We start from the raw sequence: 18,289 nt of genomic DNA, 5'->3' as shown, positions 1-18,289 counted from the left end.
AACATGTAAATTATGCCAGTAAATTATGAAATAAGTCTAGGACCAGCCTATTGGCTCAGGGTGTCTGACCCTCCAAGGCAGGAGTTGTAAAGTTTAGAACATAGAGAGACATAGTAAATAGGTGCAGGAGTAGGCCATTCAGTATGCAGGCCGGAACCTGCACCGCCATTCAGTATGATCATGGCTGACCATCCAACTCAGAACCCTGCACCAGCCTTCCCTCCATACCCCCTGATCCCTTTAGCCACAAGTTTGATGGCCAGAGGCAGGAATGACTTCCTATCACGCTCAGTGCTGCATCTCGGTGGAATGAGTCTCTGGCTGAATGTACTCCTGTGCCCACCCAGTACATTATGTAGTGGATGGGAGACAATGACCAAGATGGCATGCAACTTAGACAGCATCCTCTTTTCAGACACCACTGTCGGAGAGTCCAGTTCCATCCCCACAACATCATTGGCCTTACGAATGAGTTTGTTGATTCTGTTGGTGTCTGCTACCCTCAGCCTGCTGCCCCAGCACACAACAGCAAACATGATAGCACTGGCCACCACAGACTCGTAGAACATCCTCAGCAGATGTTAAAGGACCTCAGTCTCCTCAGGAAATACAGACGGCTCTGACCCTTCTTGTAGACAGCCTCAGTGTTCTTTGACCAGTCCAGTTTATTGTCAATTCGTATCCCCAGGTATTTGTAATCCTCCACCATGTCCACACTGACCCCCTGGATGGAAACAGGGGTCACCGGTACCTTAGCTCTCCTCAGGTCTACCACCAGCTCCTTAGTCTTTTTCACAATAAGCTGCAGATCATTCTGCTCACACCATGTGACAAAGTTTCCTACTGTAGCCCTGTACTCAGCCTCATCTCCCTTGCTGATGCATCCAACTATGGCAGAGTCATCAGAAAACTTCTGAAGATGAAAAAACTCTGTACAGTAGTTGAAGTCCGAGGTGTAAATGGTGAAGAGAAAGGGAGACAAGACAGTCCCCTGTGGAGCCCCAGTGTTGCAAGCACACGTACTGTGGTCTGCCAGTCAGGTAATCAAGAATCCATGATACCAGGGAAGCATCCACCTGCATCGCTGTCAGTTTCTCCCCCAGCAGAGCAGGGCGGATGGTGTTGAACGCACTGGAGAAATCAAACAACATGACCTTCACAGTGCTCGCTGGCTTGTCTAGGTGGGCGTAGACACGGTTCCGCAGGAAGATGATGGCATCAACTCCTAGTCGGGGCTGGTAGGCGAACTGGAGGGGATCTAAGTGTGGCCTGACCATAGGCCAGAGCAGCTCCAGAACAAGTCTCTCCAGGGTCTTCATGATATGGGAGGTCAATGCCACTGGTCTGTAGTCATTGAGGCCGCTGGGGTGCGGCGTCTTCGGAACAGGGACGAGGCAGGATGTCTTCCACAATACAGGAACCCTCCAGAGGCTCAGGTTGAATACATGGCGAACTACTCCACACAGCTGAGGGGCACAGGCTTTGAGCACCCTGGTACTGACACCATCCGGTCCTGCAGCCTTGCTTGGGTTGAGACGTTTCAGCTGTCTTCTCACCTGTAGAGCTGTGAAGCTCACCGTGGTGGTTTCGTGTGGGGAATGGGCTATAGACAGGAGATGGAAGAGCTTGAGGACTGGTGCCAGGCAAATAACCTCTTCCACTATGTCAACAAATCAAAGGAAATAGTTGTTGACTTCAGTTGAACTCGAACTACTTACTACTTTTGGTGGCACTGCAAGCAGTTTCAAGCTCCTGGGAGTGCACATCTTGCACAACCTCTCATCATCCTAGAACATATTCTACATAATCAAGAAAGTTAACCAACACCTCTGCTTTCTGAGAAGCCTGAAGAGAACTGGACTATGCACAGCATTAGGCACATCCTTCTGTAGAAGCACAGTGGAGAGCACCTTAACATGCTGCACCATGCCTGTTATGAAAACTGCACTGCAGCGGACAGTAAGGCTCCACAACAGGTAGTCAAAACTGCCCTGTGCATCACTGGCATCAGCCTACCCACCAAGGATATATATACAGAGAGATGCCAGAAATATCATGAAGAAACCCACCCAGCCTGTTTGTCCCACTCTCATCAGGGAGCCGGCTATGTAGCATTCACACCAGGGCCACCAAATTCAACACAGTTACTTTCCCCAAGAACCAAGCCTGATCAAAACCTCCACCCACTAACCTATCCCACACCTCCAACCACCACTACTTTCTCATTTTTTTGTCAGAGTCACTTTACGTACCACGACTCTTGTGCCAACCTTCACTTTATAATCAATGTACATAAGCCATCTTACATATTTATATTTACGCAAACACAAGGAAATCTGTAGGTGCTGGAAATCCAAGCAACACACACAAAATGCTGGTGAACGCAGCAGGCCAGGCAGCATTTCTAGGAAGAGGTACAGTCGACGTTTCAGGCCGAGACCCTTCGTCAGGTCTAACTGAAAGAGGAGGTACTCAGAGATTTGAAAGTGGAAGGGGGAGGGGGAGATCTGAAATGATAGGAGAAGACAGGAGGGGGAGGGATGGAGCTAAGGGCTGGAAAGATGATTGGCAAAAGGGATACGAGGCTGGAGAAGGCAGAGGATCATGGGACGGGAGGCCTAGGGAGAAAGAAATGGGGAGGGGGGGGGGAAACCCAGGGGATAGGCAAGGAGTTATAGTGAGAGTGTGAGAGGGACAGAGGGGGAAAAAAAGAGACAGAAAAAATGAGGAAAAAAGGGGAAATTAAATAAATAGATAGATAGATAAATAAATAAATAAGGGATGGGGTACAAAGGGGAGGTGGGGCATTAACGGAAGTTAGAGAAGTCAATGTTCATGCCATCAGGTTGGAGACTACCCAGACGGAATATAAGGTGTTGTTCCTCCAACCTGAGTGTGGCTTCATCTTGCCAGTAGAGGTGCCATTCCCATTCTGATATGTCTATCCACGGCCATTAGAGGGTACCCATTTAAAACAGAGATGAGGAGAAATTTTTTTAGCCAGAGGGTCCTGGATTTATGGAATTCGTTGCCACATACAGCTGCGGAGGCCCGATCATTGAGGGTGTTTAAGGAGGAGATTGATAGATATCTAATTAGTCAGGGTATCAAGGGATATGGGGAAAAAAGCCGGAAATTGGAACTAGATGGGAGAATAGTTTAGCTCATGGTGGAGTGGTGGAGCAGACTCGATGGGCCGAATGGCCTACTTCTGCTCCTTTGTCTTGTGATCTTGTGAAAGTTGATTGGCAAAAGGGATACAAGGCTGCAGAAGGGATAGGACCCTTCTCCCATCTTCAACCCTCCTCCTCTTCATGGACACCCCGCTCTGGTCTTCTGCCTGCTCTGGATTTCTTTATTGCAAATTGCCGACGGGACATCAACCGTCTCAACTTCACCGCATCTTGTTCCAATTCCAACCTCACTTCTTCTGAACACTCTGCACTCCACTCCCTCAGCACCAATCCTAACCTTACTATAAAACCCGCTGATAAGGGGTGTGCTGTTGTAGTCTGGCGTACTGACCTCCACCTTGCCGAGGCACAGCGACAACTTGCTGATACCTCCTCTTATTTACCCCTCAATCATGACCCCACTAAGGAGCACCAGGCCATTGTCTCCCACACCATGACCAACCTTATCAGCTCAGGGGATCTCCCATCCACTGCCACCAACCTCAGTTCCCACACGCTGCATTTCTACCTCCTACCCAAGATCCACAAACCTGCCTGTCCAGGTAGACCCATCGTCTCAGCTTGCTCCTGCCCCACCAAACTCATTTCTGCATACCCCGACAGTGTTTTATCCCCCCTTGTTCAATCCCTTCCCACCTATGTTCGTGACACTTCTCACGCTCTAGATTTTTTCAATGATTTTAAGTTCCCTGGCCCCCACTGCCTTATTTTCACCATGGATATCCAGTCCCTATATAACTCCATTCCCCACCAGGAAGGTCTCAAAACTCTCCGCTTCTTTTTGGAATCCAGACCTAACCAGTTCCCTTCTACCACCACTCTCCTCCGTCTAGCAGAATTAGTCCTTACTCTTAATAATTTCTCCTTTGGCTCCTCCCACTTCTTCCAAACTAAAGGTGTAGCCATGGGCACCCATATGGGTCCCAGCTATGCCTGCCTTTTTGTTGGCTTTGTGGAACAGTCCATGTTCTAAGCCTATACTGGTATCTGTCCCCCACTTTTCCTTCGCTACATCGATGACTGCATTGGCACTGCTTCCTGTACACATGCTGAGCTCATTGACTTCATTAACTTTGCCTCCAACTTTCACCCTGCCTTCAAATTTACCTGGTCCATTTCCGACACCACCCTCCCCTTTCTTGATTTTTCTGTCTCCATCTCTGGAGACAGCTTAGCTACTGATATCTACTACAAGCCTACGGACTCTCACAGCCACCTGGACTATTCCTCTTCCCATCCTGTCTCTTACAAAAATGCCATCCCCTTCTTGCAATTCCTCCGTCTCCGCCGCATCTGCTCTCAGGATGAGGCCTTTCATTCCAGGACGAGGGAGATGTCTTCCTTTTTTAAAGAAAGGGGCTTCCCTTCCCCCACCATCAACTCTGCTCTCAAATGCATCTCTCCCATTTCACACACATCTGCTCTCACTCCATCCTCCTGCCACCCCACTAGGGGTTCCTCTTGTCCTCACCTACCACCCCACCAGCCTCCGAGTCCAACATATAATTCTCCGTAACTTCTGCCGCCTCCAACGGGATCCCACCAGCAAGCACATCTTTCCCTCCCCCCCTCTTTCTGCTTTCTGCAGGGATCGCTCCCTACGTGACTCCCTTGTCCATTCGTCCCTCCCATCCCTTCCCACTGATCTCCCTCCTGGCATTTATCCTTGTAAGCGGAACAAGTGCTACACATGCCCTTACACCTCCTCCCTCACCACCATTCAGGGCCCCAGACCGTCCTTCCAGGTGAGGCGACACTTCACCTGTGAGTCAGCTGGGGTGATATACTGTGTCTGGTGCTCCCTGTGTGGCCTTCTATATATTGGTGAGACCTGACGTAGACTGGGAGATCGTTTCGCTGAACACCTACGCTCTGTCTGCCAGCAAAAGCAGGATCTCCCAGTGGCCACACATTTTAATTCCACATCACATTCCCATTCTGATATGTCTATCCATGGCCTCCTCTACCGTCACGATGAAGCCACACTCAGGTTGGAGGAACAACACCTCATATTCCGTCTGGGTAGCCTCCAACCTGATGGCATGAACATTGACTTCTCTAACTTCCGTTAATGCCCCTCCTCCCCTTCTTATCCCATCCCTTATTTATTTATTTATTATTCCTCCTCCTCCTCCTCCCCCCCCCTTTTCTCTCTCTGTCCCTCTCACAACAACTCCTCGCCTGCACTCCATCTTCCACTGATGCTCCCCTCCCCCTTTCTTTCTCCCTAGGCCTCCCGTCCCATGATCCTCCCCCTTCTCCAGCCTTGTATCCCTTTTGCCAATCAACTTTCCAGCTCTTAGCTCCATCCCTCCCCCTCCTGTCTTCTCCTATCATTTCGGATCTCCCCCTCTCCCTCTCAAATCTCTCATTTTCTCTTCTTTCAGTTAGTCCTGACGAAGGGTCTTGGCCCGAAACGTCGACCGTACCTCTTCCTATAGATGCTGCCTGGCCTGCTGCATTCCATCAGCATTCTGTGTGTGTTGCACAATACTCCACGTGTGGTCTCACGAGTGCCTTATAGAGCCTCAACATCACATTCCTGCTCTTATATTCTATACCTCTAGAAGTGAATGCCAACATTGTATTCGTCTTCTTCACAACTGACTCAACCTGGCGGTTAACCTTTAAGGTATCCTGCACAAGGACTCCCAAGTCCCTTTGCATCTCTGCATTTTGAATTCTCTCCCCATCTAAATAATAGTTTGTCCGTATATTTCTGCCACCAAAGTGCATGACCATACTTTCCAACATTGTATTTTAGAGATTTGTCCCTCTAAATCCCGCGGACTGTTGGGTAGTCAAAATGTGGCTTTCCTGTTCCTCGGTTCCACCCATAAAGCCTCACTGCTCTGGTCTCCGGCCTGTCCTGACTGAGCACTACTGTGACATCTTCCTTGACTAGTAACATCATCCCTCCCGCTTTAATCCGTCCTGCTATGTCGTGTCTAAAACAATGGAACCCCAGAATACTGCCCTTCCTGCAACCAAGTATCAATAATAGCTTCCTTGTTGTTCAGTTGTTAAGTCAAGTCCGACTCTTTGTGACCTCGCGGTCTGTAGGGTTTTCATGTCAAGATACGGAAGTAGATTGTCAGGCCTTTCTTCCATGCAGATACTGCTACTGCCCAGGCTGGGATCCGGCTGGGTTTGCACTGAGGACCATCTGCCTTGAAATTCAGTGCTGATGCCACTAAACCACCCTAACCCATGCCCTGAGCTCATCTGCTTTTCCTACAATACTTCTTAGATCATAAAACCATACGAGCTAAGGTACCGGTGACCCCTGTTTCCATCCAGGGGGTCAGTGTGGATATGGTGGAGGATTACAAATACCTGGGGATACAAATTGACAATAAACTAGACTGGTCAAAGAACACTGAGGATGTCTACCAGAAGGGTCAGAGCTGTCTCTACTTCCTGAGGAGATTGAAGTCTTTTAACATCTACCGGACGATGCTGAGGATGTTCTGCGAGTCTGTGGTGACCAGTGCTATCATGTTTGCTGTTGTGTGCTGGGGCAGCAGGCTGAGGGTAGCAGACACCAGCAGAATCAACAAACTTATTCGTAAGGCCAGTGATGTTGTGGGGATGGAACTGGACTCTCTCACGGTGGTGTCTGAAAAGAGGATGCTGTCCAAGTTGCATGCCATCTTGGTCAATGTCTCCCATCCACTACATAATGTACTGGGTGGGCACAGGAGTACATTCAGCCAGAGACTCATTCCTCCGAGATGCAGCACAGAGCATCATAGGAACTCATTCCTGACTGTGGCCATGAAACTTTACAACTCCTCCCTTGGAGGGTCACCCTGTGCCGATAGGCTGGTCCTGGACTTATTTCATAATTTACTGGCATAATTTACATATTACTATTTAACTATTTATGGTTCTATTACTATTTATTATTTATGGTGCAACTGTAACGAAAACCAATTTCCCCCTGGGATCAATAAAGTATGACTATGACTATGACTATGATATAGGAGCAGAATTAGGCCATTTGGCCCAAAGAGTCTGCTCCACCATTTTATCATGGCTGATCCATTTTTCCTCTCAGCCCCAATCGTCTGCCTTCTCCCTGTATCCCTTCACACCCCGACCAATCGAGAATCTATCAACCTCTGCCTCCACAACTGCCTGTGGCAAAGAATTCCACAGATTCACCACTCTTTGGCTAAAGAAATTCCTTCTCACCTCCATTCTCAAAGGACACTCTATTCTGAGGCTGTGTCCTCTGGTCTTAGACTCCCCCACCAGAGAAAACATCCTCTCCACATCCACTCCATCAAAGACTTTTACCATTCGATAGGTTTCAATGAGGTCACCCCTCATTCTTCTGAATTATAGCGAATACAGGCCCAGAGTTATTGAATGCTCTTCAAATGACAAGCAATTCAAACCTATCCACAATGATTCAACATCTTCCGAGCCTATGCCATCTCTTTCTAATGATTTGATTTCACTTTTTACGAATAGAGCAATGCCATCCACTCTGCCTCTTGCCTGTCCTTTTGATACAATGCGTAACCTTGGATATTAAGCTCCCAGCTATAATCTTCTTTCAACCATGATTCAGCAATGCCTACAGCATCATACATGCCAATCTGTAACTGTGCTACAAGTTCATCCATCTTACACAGCATACTGCGCGCATTCAAATACAACACCTTCAGTCCTGTATTCATCTTTTTCAATTTTGTCCATATTTTATGTTGCAACTCATCAGTTGATTGGAATTTTGCCTTCTCAATTGCCTTTCCTTGTTCGCAGTCTCAGTACACGTTGCCTCTGTCTGTAAACCAACTACCTCATCTTGAGCATAAACAATCTAGTTCCGATCCCCCAGAAATTTAGCTTAAACCCACCTGAACAATCCTGGCCAACCTACCCTCAGGTTGAGAGGGTGATAAAGAAAGGTTTTAGCACGATGATCTTCATAAATCAGAATGCTAAGTACACGATTTGGTATGCTATGTTGAAGTTGAAGGCCCTACAGGGAATACTGTGTGTAGTTCTGGTTACCTTGCTAGAGGAAGAATATTGAGAGGAGATTTGAGAGGTGTATAAATTGGATAAATGCAAGCAGGCTTATTCCACTGAGGATAGGAGAGATTAAAACTGGTGGTCATGGATTAAGGGTAGAAAGTGAAATGTTTAAGGGAAACCTGAAGGGAATTTCTTCATTCAAAGGATAGTGAGTGTGGAAAGAGCTACCAGTGGAGGTGGTGGACACGGATTTGTATAAGTACATGGATCAGAAGTGTATGTAGATGGGACTACAGCCCAGTACGGGTAGATGGGACTAGGCAGAAAAATAGGCCAGCACAAATTTGGGCTGCAATACTCTTAAGAGTCCTCTAACATGCAGATGATGTGTCTGAAAGTACTCAATGCTCCTTCTCCAACAGCTCCTATTTCCCATGCCAATGTGAACTTTCTCACGAGAATCAAATCCAGAAACATAGGGGCAAAATTTATCACTGGTTACAACAGAGTTAATATTTATTCCAGAACATGATAGCAAACCGTAAGAATCAGAGTAATTTTTTTAGAATTTCAGATATACTCACATTCTGGCATTGTGGCATTGTGTAAGTTATTACCAATGAGACGAGACTGAAATGCAGAGCTAAAGAATCCATCACCAGGGCCACTGCAAGGGAGAGAAAAAAAGGAGAACATAAAGGTGACAAGTTAATGAGCACTGCAAATTTCCTGTTTTGCCTTGAATAAAAATACGACACCCAATTGCAAAGTTACACAATCTTGATGACATTTGTAGACTGCATTTTTTGGACAAAGCACTCAACAATTTAAGACTCTAAATTACAATTATAAGTTCTGATGGGGATGCCACTTGACAATATTGTTTTCAGTGCCCCATCTACTTGCTTATAAAGGAAGATACTGAAATGTTTTCATACAACTATCAGTGAGATGAAAATGAGAGACAATGACAATCCGAAATGAACTTGTGTAAGGACAAATCATCATACCCGTGCATATTAAAATGGTTTGGAGAGGAAACAGAAAAGATGTATTAATAAGAAACTTCCATCAATAATTTTTTGAGAGAGAGGATTGGTGGGACTGTTGAAAAGAGTTCGGACAGGAATTCAGACTGGGAAAGAAAGAAATGGTTCTCATTGGGAACTGGAGAACCAGAGGATGCAAGTTTCATATGACTGGCAAATGAACCAAGAATGACATGACAATCGGTTTCAAAAGAAAACATTTTCTCCCTAAAACAACTTGTGGTTAGCATCTGAAATAACTACTTGACAAGTTGATGGAGACAACTTTAATGTTGATTTTGAAAACTGCATTGATCAGTTCTGAAAAGAAAACAATGAAGAAAGACCACGGAAATGATATTCAAGCTCACAAAGGATCTTCAACCTCACTCTGCTTTTCTTCTGCCTAAGTAGAGGGAGACAGAGTAGGAGGACTTTGGCTCAATGGAGCTTCGTCAATAATGGGTCGAGGCGAGGTAAGTTACTTGTGAGGAAAAGGAATAGGAAGCATGTCTGTGAGGCCGGTGTTCTGTACTGGGTGTCAGATGTGGGATGTCTGGGAGACTCCCAGCCTGATCGAGGGACGACTGCGCAAGCACATGGACGTCAGCAAGTTAGACCAGCGCGAAGAGTTTAAAAGGAGACAACTTTGAAGAGCGCGTGCAGAGAAGAGAACCTGGTTAATGAAGGTGCCCTGCCAGATCAAAGTGGCAGGGTTGCGTGACACTGAATCTCAAGTGACGAGATCAAGAAGCAGAAGAGGGCTGTTTGCCCACTGCCTGAACACTCTCAACCTAACGTTACAGTGACATGCTCTTCATTCTCCCAGTCCACGAAATGCTAATAAAAAAGCCCAGATACCCAAAAGGCAAGAGAGAACCAGTTAGTTAAACGCAAGCTGGGTCCACAGAAAACAAGTCACTACTAAACTCAGGGACAGTGTGGAGTGATACTGAATCCCCAGTAAACACTGTCAATTTAACCCGTGCAATCCCAGGCATACAGATGCCAGGTAATGATGTTTAAAAATATAATTACCCTCAGATTTACATGCCTCTCATTATCTTGGTCCATGGGATAAACACAAGCCACGCCTGATCAACCCTGGCTGGGTCGCCTTGGCAAGGATGTCTAATGATTAAAGATCCGAAACACCCAATGATCCCAGGTTGCATTATTGATGATGTGTCCCAGTTCACACCCGGTTCATTAAACGAAGTGGTGTCAAACCACGATAATGAAAGGCATGGGCCAGATTAAACTGGCTCCACTACACTACCCTATCCGCCACAGCACCTCATACCTCACCACACAAAACTACACAACCTTCTCTCTCCCAGCCCCACAAATACATCTGCCATTCCTACCCTCAAACCTAATCCTAAGGTCCAAGGGGGCACACACCCCCACTAACCTGATCCACACCCCGATTAACTCTGGCCACACACCCACAAACCCGCAGCCACTACATGACCCTATGCCAGAGCCCTACATGCTCACCACACAAAACCCCACATCCGGTGATGAATATCTGTTATCTGTCAAGTAGGGTGCCGTGCACAATCCTGATTTGATGGAGACAGACGTGAGAGAACGGAGGAACATCTGTAGAAACTTCTGAAATGCCTTTTTCACTGCCGCTGTTACTGTGTGATCCAGAATCTCTGGAGGGGAAGGCTCCGAGTCCTCGGCTTTGCTTGTTGCTCGGCGGCCGGGATGGGGTCGAGGCGCTCAGCAGAGATGGTAATCAGTGCTTGTGTCGAAGGGCTGGTTGGAGGCGCAAAGTTTTCAGACGGACTCAGGGTTGTGGTCGGGTGCTTCCAATGCATCAACAGTTGTCGGTGCCCGGAGGTTTATGGCAGAGAGAGTTTCTCCGTTCTGCTGCCTGCTATCGGGAACTATCAGGAGTCGATCGGAACTTTGAGACTTCTTTTTTTACTGTTCCCATGGTCTGCTCTTTATCAAATTATGATATTGCTTTGCACTGCTGTAACTACATGTTATAATTCTGTGGTCTTGTCAGTGTTGGACTTTGGTTTGTCCTTTTTTTTGTGATATCACTCTGGAGGAACATTGTATCATTTCTTAATGCATACATACATTTCTAAATGACAATAAACGAAGACTGAGTGTCCTCATAATCTAATCTAATCTAATCTTCTCCATCAATTTACCAACCACTGAAGTAAGACTCACTGGCCTATAATTTTCTGAGCTATCTCTACTCCCTTTCTTGAACAAGGGACTAACACCTGCAACCCTCCAATCCTCTGAAACCTCTCCAGTCCCCATTGATGATGCAAAGATCATTGCCAGAGATTCAGCAATCTCTTCCCTCACTTCCCACAGTAGCCTGAGGTATATCTCGTCCGATCCCGATGACTTATCCAACTTGATGCTTTCTAAAGTCTCCAGCACATTCTCTTTCTTAATGTCTGTATGCTCAAGCTTTTCAATCCACTGTAAGTCATCCCAACAATCACCAAGATCCTTTTCTGTAGTGAATACTGAAGTAAATAGACAATAGGTCAGGAATAGGCCATTCAGCCCTTCGAGCCAGCACCACCATTCACTGTGATCATGGCTGATCATCCACATTCAGTACCCTTTTCCTGCCTTCTCCCCATATCCCTTCACTCCGCTATCTTTAAGAGCTTTATCTAACTCTTTTTTGAAATAATCCAGAGAATTGGCCCCCACTGCCTTCTGAGGCAGAGCATTCCACAGAACCACAACCCTCTGTGTGAAAAAGTTTTTCCTCAACTCCGTTCTAAATTGTCTACCCCTTATTCTTATATTGTGGCCTCTGGTTCTGGACTCCCCCAACATCAGGAACATGTTTCCTGCCTCTAGCGTGTCCAATCCCTTAATAATCTTATATGTTTCAATCAGATCCCCTCTCATCCTTCTAAATTCCAGTGTATACAAACCCAGTCGCTCCAATCTTTCAACATATGACAGTCCTGCCATCCCGGGAATTAACCTCGTGAACCTACACTGCACTCCCTCAATACCTAGAATGTCCTTCCTCAAATTTGGAGACCAAAACTGTACACAAAATATTCCAGGTGTGGTCTCACCAGGGCCCTGTACAACTACAGAAGGACCTCTTTGCTCCTATACTCAATTCCCCTTGTTATGAAGGCCAGCATGCCATTAGCTTTCTTCACTGCCTGCTGTACCTGCATGCTTACTTTCAGTGACTGATGAACAAGGAAACCTAGATCTTGTTGTACTTCCCCTTTTCCAAACTTAACACCATTCAGATAGTAATCTGCTTTCCTGTTCTTGCCACCAAAGTGGATAACCTCACATTTATCCACATTAAACTGCATCTGCCATGCATCTGCCCACTCACCCAACCTGTCCAAGTCACCCTGCATTCTCATAGTCATACTTTATTGATCCCGGCGGAAACTGGTTTTCGTTACAGTTGCACCATAAATAATAAATAGTAATAGAACCATAAATAGTTAAATAGTAATATGTAAATTATGCCAGTAAATTATGAAATAAGTCCAGGACCAGCCTATCGGCACAGGGTGTCTGACTCTCCAAGGGAGGAGTTGTAAAGTTTGATGGCCACAGGCAGGAATGACTTTCTATGACGCTCTGTGCTGCATCTTGGAGGAATGAGTCTCTGGCTGAATGTACTCATAACATCCTCCTCACATTTCACACTGCCACCCAGCTTTGTGTCATCTGCAAATATAAAGTAATAAAGTATAAAGTCATCTAAAGTATTCATTAAGTATCTCTGCTAACTCCTCCGGTTTCATACACACTTTTCCACTGTCACACTTGATTGGTCCTATTCTCTCACGTCTTATCCTCTTGTTCTTCACATACTTGTAGAATGCCTTGGGGTTTTCCTTAATCCTGCTCACCAAGGCCTTCTCATGGCCCCTTCTGGGTCTCATAATTTCATTCTTAAGCTCCTTCCTGCTAGCCTTATAATCTTCTAGACGGAGGATGAGAGGTGACCTGATAGAGGTGTATAACATGATGAGCGGCATTGATCATGTAGACAGTCAGAGGCTTTTTCCCAGGGCGGAAATGGCTGCCACAAGAGGGCACAGGTTTAAGGTGTTTGGGAGTAGGGTCAGAGGAGATGTCAGGGGTAAGTTTTTTTATGCAGAGAGTGGTGACTGTGTGGAATGGGCTGCTGGCAATGGTGGTGGAAGCGGATACGACAGTGTCTTTTAAGGGACTTTTGGATAGGTACATGGAGCTTAGAAAAATAGAGGGCTATGGGTAACCCTAGTAATCTCTAAGCTAGGGACATGTTCGGCACAACTTTGTGGGCCAAAGGGCCTGTATTGTGCTGTAGGTTTTCTATGTTTCCATCTCTATAAATTACCTAGTTTTTTTAACCTTTCATAAGCTTTTCTTCTTGACTGGATTTTCAACAGCCTTTGTACACCACAGTTCCTGTACCCTACCATCTTTTCCCTGTCTCATTGGAACATACCTATGCAGAACTCCACACAAATATCCACTCAACATTTGCCACTTTTGCCCCATACATTTCCCTGAGAACATCTGTTTCCAATTTATACTTCCAAGTTCCTGCCTGATAGGTTTATATTTCCCCTTACTCCAATTAAACACTTTCCAACCTTGTCTGTTCCTATCCCTCTCCAAGGCTATGGTAAAGGAGACAGAATTGTGATCACTATTTCCAAAATGCTCTCCCACTGAGAGACCCAACACCTGACCAGCTTCATTTCCCAACACCAGATCAAGTACAGACTCTCCTCTTGTAGGCTTATCTAAATATTGTGTCAGGAAACCTTCCTGAACACACCGAAGAAACTCCACCCCATCTAAACCCCTTACTGTCAGGAGATGCCAATCAATATTTGGGAAATTAAAATCTCCCACATCAACCCTGTTGTTATCACACCTTTCCTGAATCTGTCCTATCTGCTCCTCTATGTCCCTGTTACTATTGGGTTGTCTATAAAAATACACCCAGTGGAGTGACTGACCCCTTCTTGTTCCTAACTTCCACCCACAGAGACTCAATAGACAATCCCTCTATGACTTCCTCCTTTTCTGAAGCCATGACACTATCTCTGATCAACAGTGCCACGCCCCCACTTCTTTTGCCTCCCTCCCTGTCCTTTCTGAAACATCTGTAGCCTGACACTCTGAGCAACCATTCCTGGCCCTGAACCATCCAAATCTCTATAATGGCCACAACATCATAGCTCCAAGTACTGATCCATGCTCTAAGCTCATTCGCTTTGTTCATGCAAACACGAGGAAATCTGCAGATGCTGGAAGTTCAAGCAACACACACAAAAAATGCTGGTGAACGCAGCAGGCCAGGCAGCATCTATAGGAAGAGGTACAGTCGATGTTTTGGGCCAAGACCCTTCGTCAGGACGAACTGAAAGAAGAGATGGCAAGAGATTTGAAAGTGGGAGTTGAAAGTTTCAATCTCTTACTATCTCTTCTTTCAGTTAGTCCTGATGAAGGGAGCTTGGTCCGAAATGTCGACTGTACCTTTTCCTGTAGATGCTGCCTGGCCTGCTGCGTTCACCAGCATTTTTTTGTGTGTGCCGCTTTGTTCATGATGCTTCTTGCATTAAAATAGACACATCTCAAACCATCGGTCTGAGCACATCCCTTGTCTATCACCTGGCTATCCTCCCTTTCGCAAAGTCTCCAAGCTTTCTCTATTTGTGAGCCAACAGCCACTTCCTCTGTCTCTTCACTTGAGTTCCCACCCCCCCAGAAACTCTATTTTAAACTGACCCCAATAGCCTTAGCAAACCTCCCTGCCAGGATATTGGTCCCCCTCAGATTCAAATGCAACCTGTCCTGCCTGCCCCAAAAGAGGTCAATGATCCAGAAATCTGAATCCCTGCCCCATGCTCCATTCCCTCAGCCACGCATTTATCCTCCACCTCACTCTATTTCTATACTCACTGTCACATGGCACAGGCAGTAATCCCGAGATTACTACCTTTGAGGTCCTGCTTCTCGACCTCCTTCATAACTCTCTGTTGTCTGTTTTCAGGACTTCCTCCCATTTCCTACCTACGTCGTTGGTACTAATATGTACCACGACCTTTGGCTGTTCACTTTCCCACTTCAGAATATCGTTGGCACAATCAGAAACATCCCAGACCCTGGCACCTGGGAGGCAAACTACCATCCGTGTTTCTTTCCTGCGTCCACAGAATCGCCTGTCTGACCCCTAACTTTTGAGTTCTCTAATACTGATGCCTTCTTCCTTTCCTTACCCTTCTGAGCCACAGGGACCAGACTCTGTGCCAGAGGCGTGGCCACTGTTGCTTCCCTCAGGTAGGTCATCCCCCCCAAACAGTACTCAAACAGGAGTACTTACTGTTAAGGGGGACAGCCACAGGGGTATTCTCTAGTATCTGACTCTTGTCCTTCCCTCTCCTGATTGTTACCCACTTACCTGTCTCTCGAGGCCCCGGTGTGACTACTTGCTTATTTGCTCCTCTCTATCACCTCCTCGCTTTCGCTAACCAGATGAAGATCATCGAGCTGCAGCTCCAGGTCCCTAACCCGGTCCCGAAGGAGCTGCAGCTCAACGCACCTGGCATAAATGTGGCTGTCCAGGAGGCTGGGAGTCTCCTGGACTTCCCACATCTGACACCCAGTACAGAACACAAGTCTCACAGACATACTTTTTGTTTCTATTCTTCACAGGTACCTCATCTTGACCCATTATTGCCAAAGCCCCATTGAGCCAAAGCCCTCTTACTCTGTCTACCACTACTCAGTTGCCTGCTCCTCTGGCACACGCTCTATAAAGCTGTCTTCTTTTTATACTCTTCCAGCCGGTCTAACTCGCTGACGTCCACATGCCTCCGCAGTCGTTCCTCGATCTTACCGCCAAAGAAAAAATGATCGCCTTTTATACTCTTCCCATCGGTCTAACTTGCTGACATCCACGCGCCTGCGCCGTCGTTCCTCGATCACTGTACACCCCAGAGTTCTGAAAGAGGTGGCTGAAGAGATCATGGAGGCATTAGTAATGACCTTTCAAGAATCAGTAGATTCTGGCATGGTTCCAGAGAACTGGAAAATTGCAAATGTCATTCCACTCTTCTAGAAGGGAGAGAGGCAGACAAAAGGGAAATAGAGACCAGTTAGTGTGACCTCAATGGGTGGGAAGATGTTGGAGTCAATTATCAAAAATGAGGTTTCGGGGTACTTGGAGGCACATGATAAAATAGGTCGTAGTCAGCGTGCTTTCGGCAAGGGAAAATCTTGCCTGACAAACTGTTGGAATCCTTTGAAGAAATAACAAGCAATGCCACACATGAGGCTGCTTAACAAGCTACGAGCCCATGGTATTTCAGGAAAGATTCTAGCATGGATAAAGCAGTGGCTTATTGGCAGGAGGCAAGAGTGGGAATAAAGGGAGCCTTTTCTGGCAGGCTGCCCAGTGACTAGAAGTGTTCCGCAGGGGTCTATGTTGGGACTGATTCTTTTCATATTATACAGTATGTCAATGATTTGGATGATGGAATTGATGGTTTTGTTGCAATGTTTGCAGACGATATGAAGGTAGGTGGTGGTACAGGTGGTTTTGAGGAAGTAGAGAGGCTACAGAAGAACTTAGACAAATTAGGAGAATGGGCAAAGACATGGCAGATGGAATACAGTGTTAGGAAGTGTATGGTCATGCACTTTGGTAGAAAAATGAAAGGGTTGACTTTGTTCTAAATGGAGAGAAAATACAAAAAACTGGGGTACAAAGGGACTTAGGAGTTCTTGTGCTGAATTCCCTTAAGGTTAATTTACAGGTTGAGTGTGTGATGAGGAAGGCAAATGCAATGTTAGCATTCATTTCAAGAAGACTAGAATATAAAAGCAAGGATGTTAATATTGCACCTGTGAGGCCTCACATGAAGTATTGTGAGCAGGTTTGGGCCCCGTATCTTAGAAAGGATGTGCTGAAACTGGAGAAGGTTCAAAGGAGATTCATGAAAATGATTCCAGGATTGAATGGCTTGTTATATGAAGAGCATTTGATGGTTCTGGGCTTGTATTCACTGGAATTCAGAAGAATGAGGGGTGACCTCATTGAAACCTATCGAATGGTGAAAAACTTTCATCGGGTTAGGGTTAATTCCAGGAATTTAAGGGTTATCATATGAACAGTGATTGAAGGCTCTGGGTTTGTGCTCGCTGGAATTTAAAAGAATGAGGGGCATCTGATTGAAACCTATCAAATGTTGAAAAACCAAGATAGAATGAATGTGGAGAGGATCTTCCCTTTGGTGGGGGACTCTGGGACCAGAGGGTACAGCCTCAGAATAGAGGGATATCAATTTAGAACAGAGATGAGGAGGAAATTAATTAGCCAGAGGGTTGTGCAATTCATTGTCACAGTCAGATGTGGAAGCCAGATAACTGGCTGTATTTAAGGTGGAGGTTGATAGGTTCTTGATTAGTAGGGAATAAAAAGTTGTAGGGAGAAGGCAGAGGGATGGGGTCGAGAGGGAAATGAATCAGCCATGATAAAATGGCAGAGCAAACTCAATGAGCCAAATGGTCCAATTCTGCTCCTTTGTCTGATGGTCTTATGACGAAAGTGAGCATGCCAAAAGGCTTCTTCACCACTCTATCTACTTATAAATCCACTTTTAGTGAACCATGTACTTGTGCTCCAAGGACCCTCTGTTTTGCAATACAGCTGAGAGCCCTGCCACTCATTGTGAAAGTCTGATCCAGATTTAACTTTCCAAAATGCAAAAGCTCACAACCATCTAAATTCAACTATATTTGTCAACTTATTCCGCTGATCAAATTTTTCAAATCAATTTCAACTCTAATTATCACTCAATCATACATGAATACAGTTGAATGAAACAACATTCCCCTGCGGCCAACGTGAAAAACATACACAAGACACTAAACACATTGAATACAGCGAGCAGACATCAAAATAGTCAAAGTCTCTGAATGACATGTCCCACAAATTGTTGATGCAGTTCTGGATAGTCCATAGAAAAACACATGCACGCAATCCAGCCTGTCATTCTACCGATCGAACACTGGAGAAAAGCACTAACAGGATAGGCTAGC

The 18,289-nt window shown here is 45.9% G+C and overlaps 1 protein-coding gene across 9 annotated transcripts in view; it reads right to left on the bottom strand.

Annotated features, from left to right (window-relative positions):
• pomt2 (protein-O-mannosyltransferase 2) overlaps nt 1-18,289 on the bottom strand; it is a 231,480-nt gene that overhangs the window by 106,576 nt on the left and 106,615 nt on the right. For all 9 annotated transcript variants that reach the window (XM_063042712.1, XM_063042721.1, XM_063042693.1 and 6 more), the window contains one exon: nt 8,768-8,850. In XM_063042712.1, the coding sequence (XP_062898782.1) occupies nt 8,768-8,850 (83 nt within the window). The remainder of the gene's footprint in view (nt 1-8,767; nt 8,851-18,289) is intronic.

The sequence above is a fragment of the Mobula hypostoma genome, chromosome 1, assembly GCF_963921235.1.
Source record: "Mobula hypostoma chromosome 1, sMobHyp1.1, whole genome shotgun sequence".
NCBI lineage: Eukaryota > Metazoa > Chordata > Chondrichthyes > Myliobatiformes > Myliobatidae > Mobula > Mobula hypostoma.
Note: the sequence above shows the minus strand (reverse complement) of the source record. Positions and strands in the feature narration are given on the sequence as shown.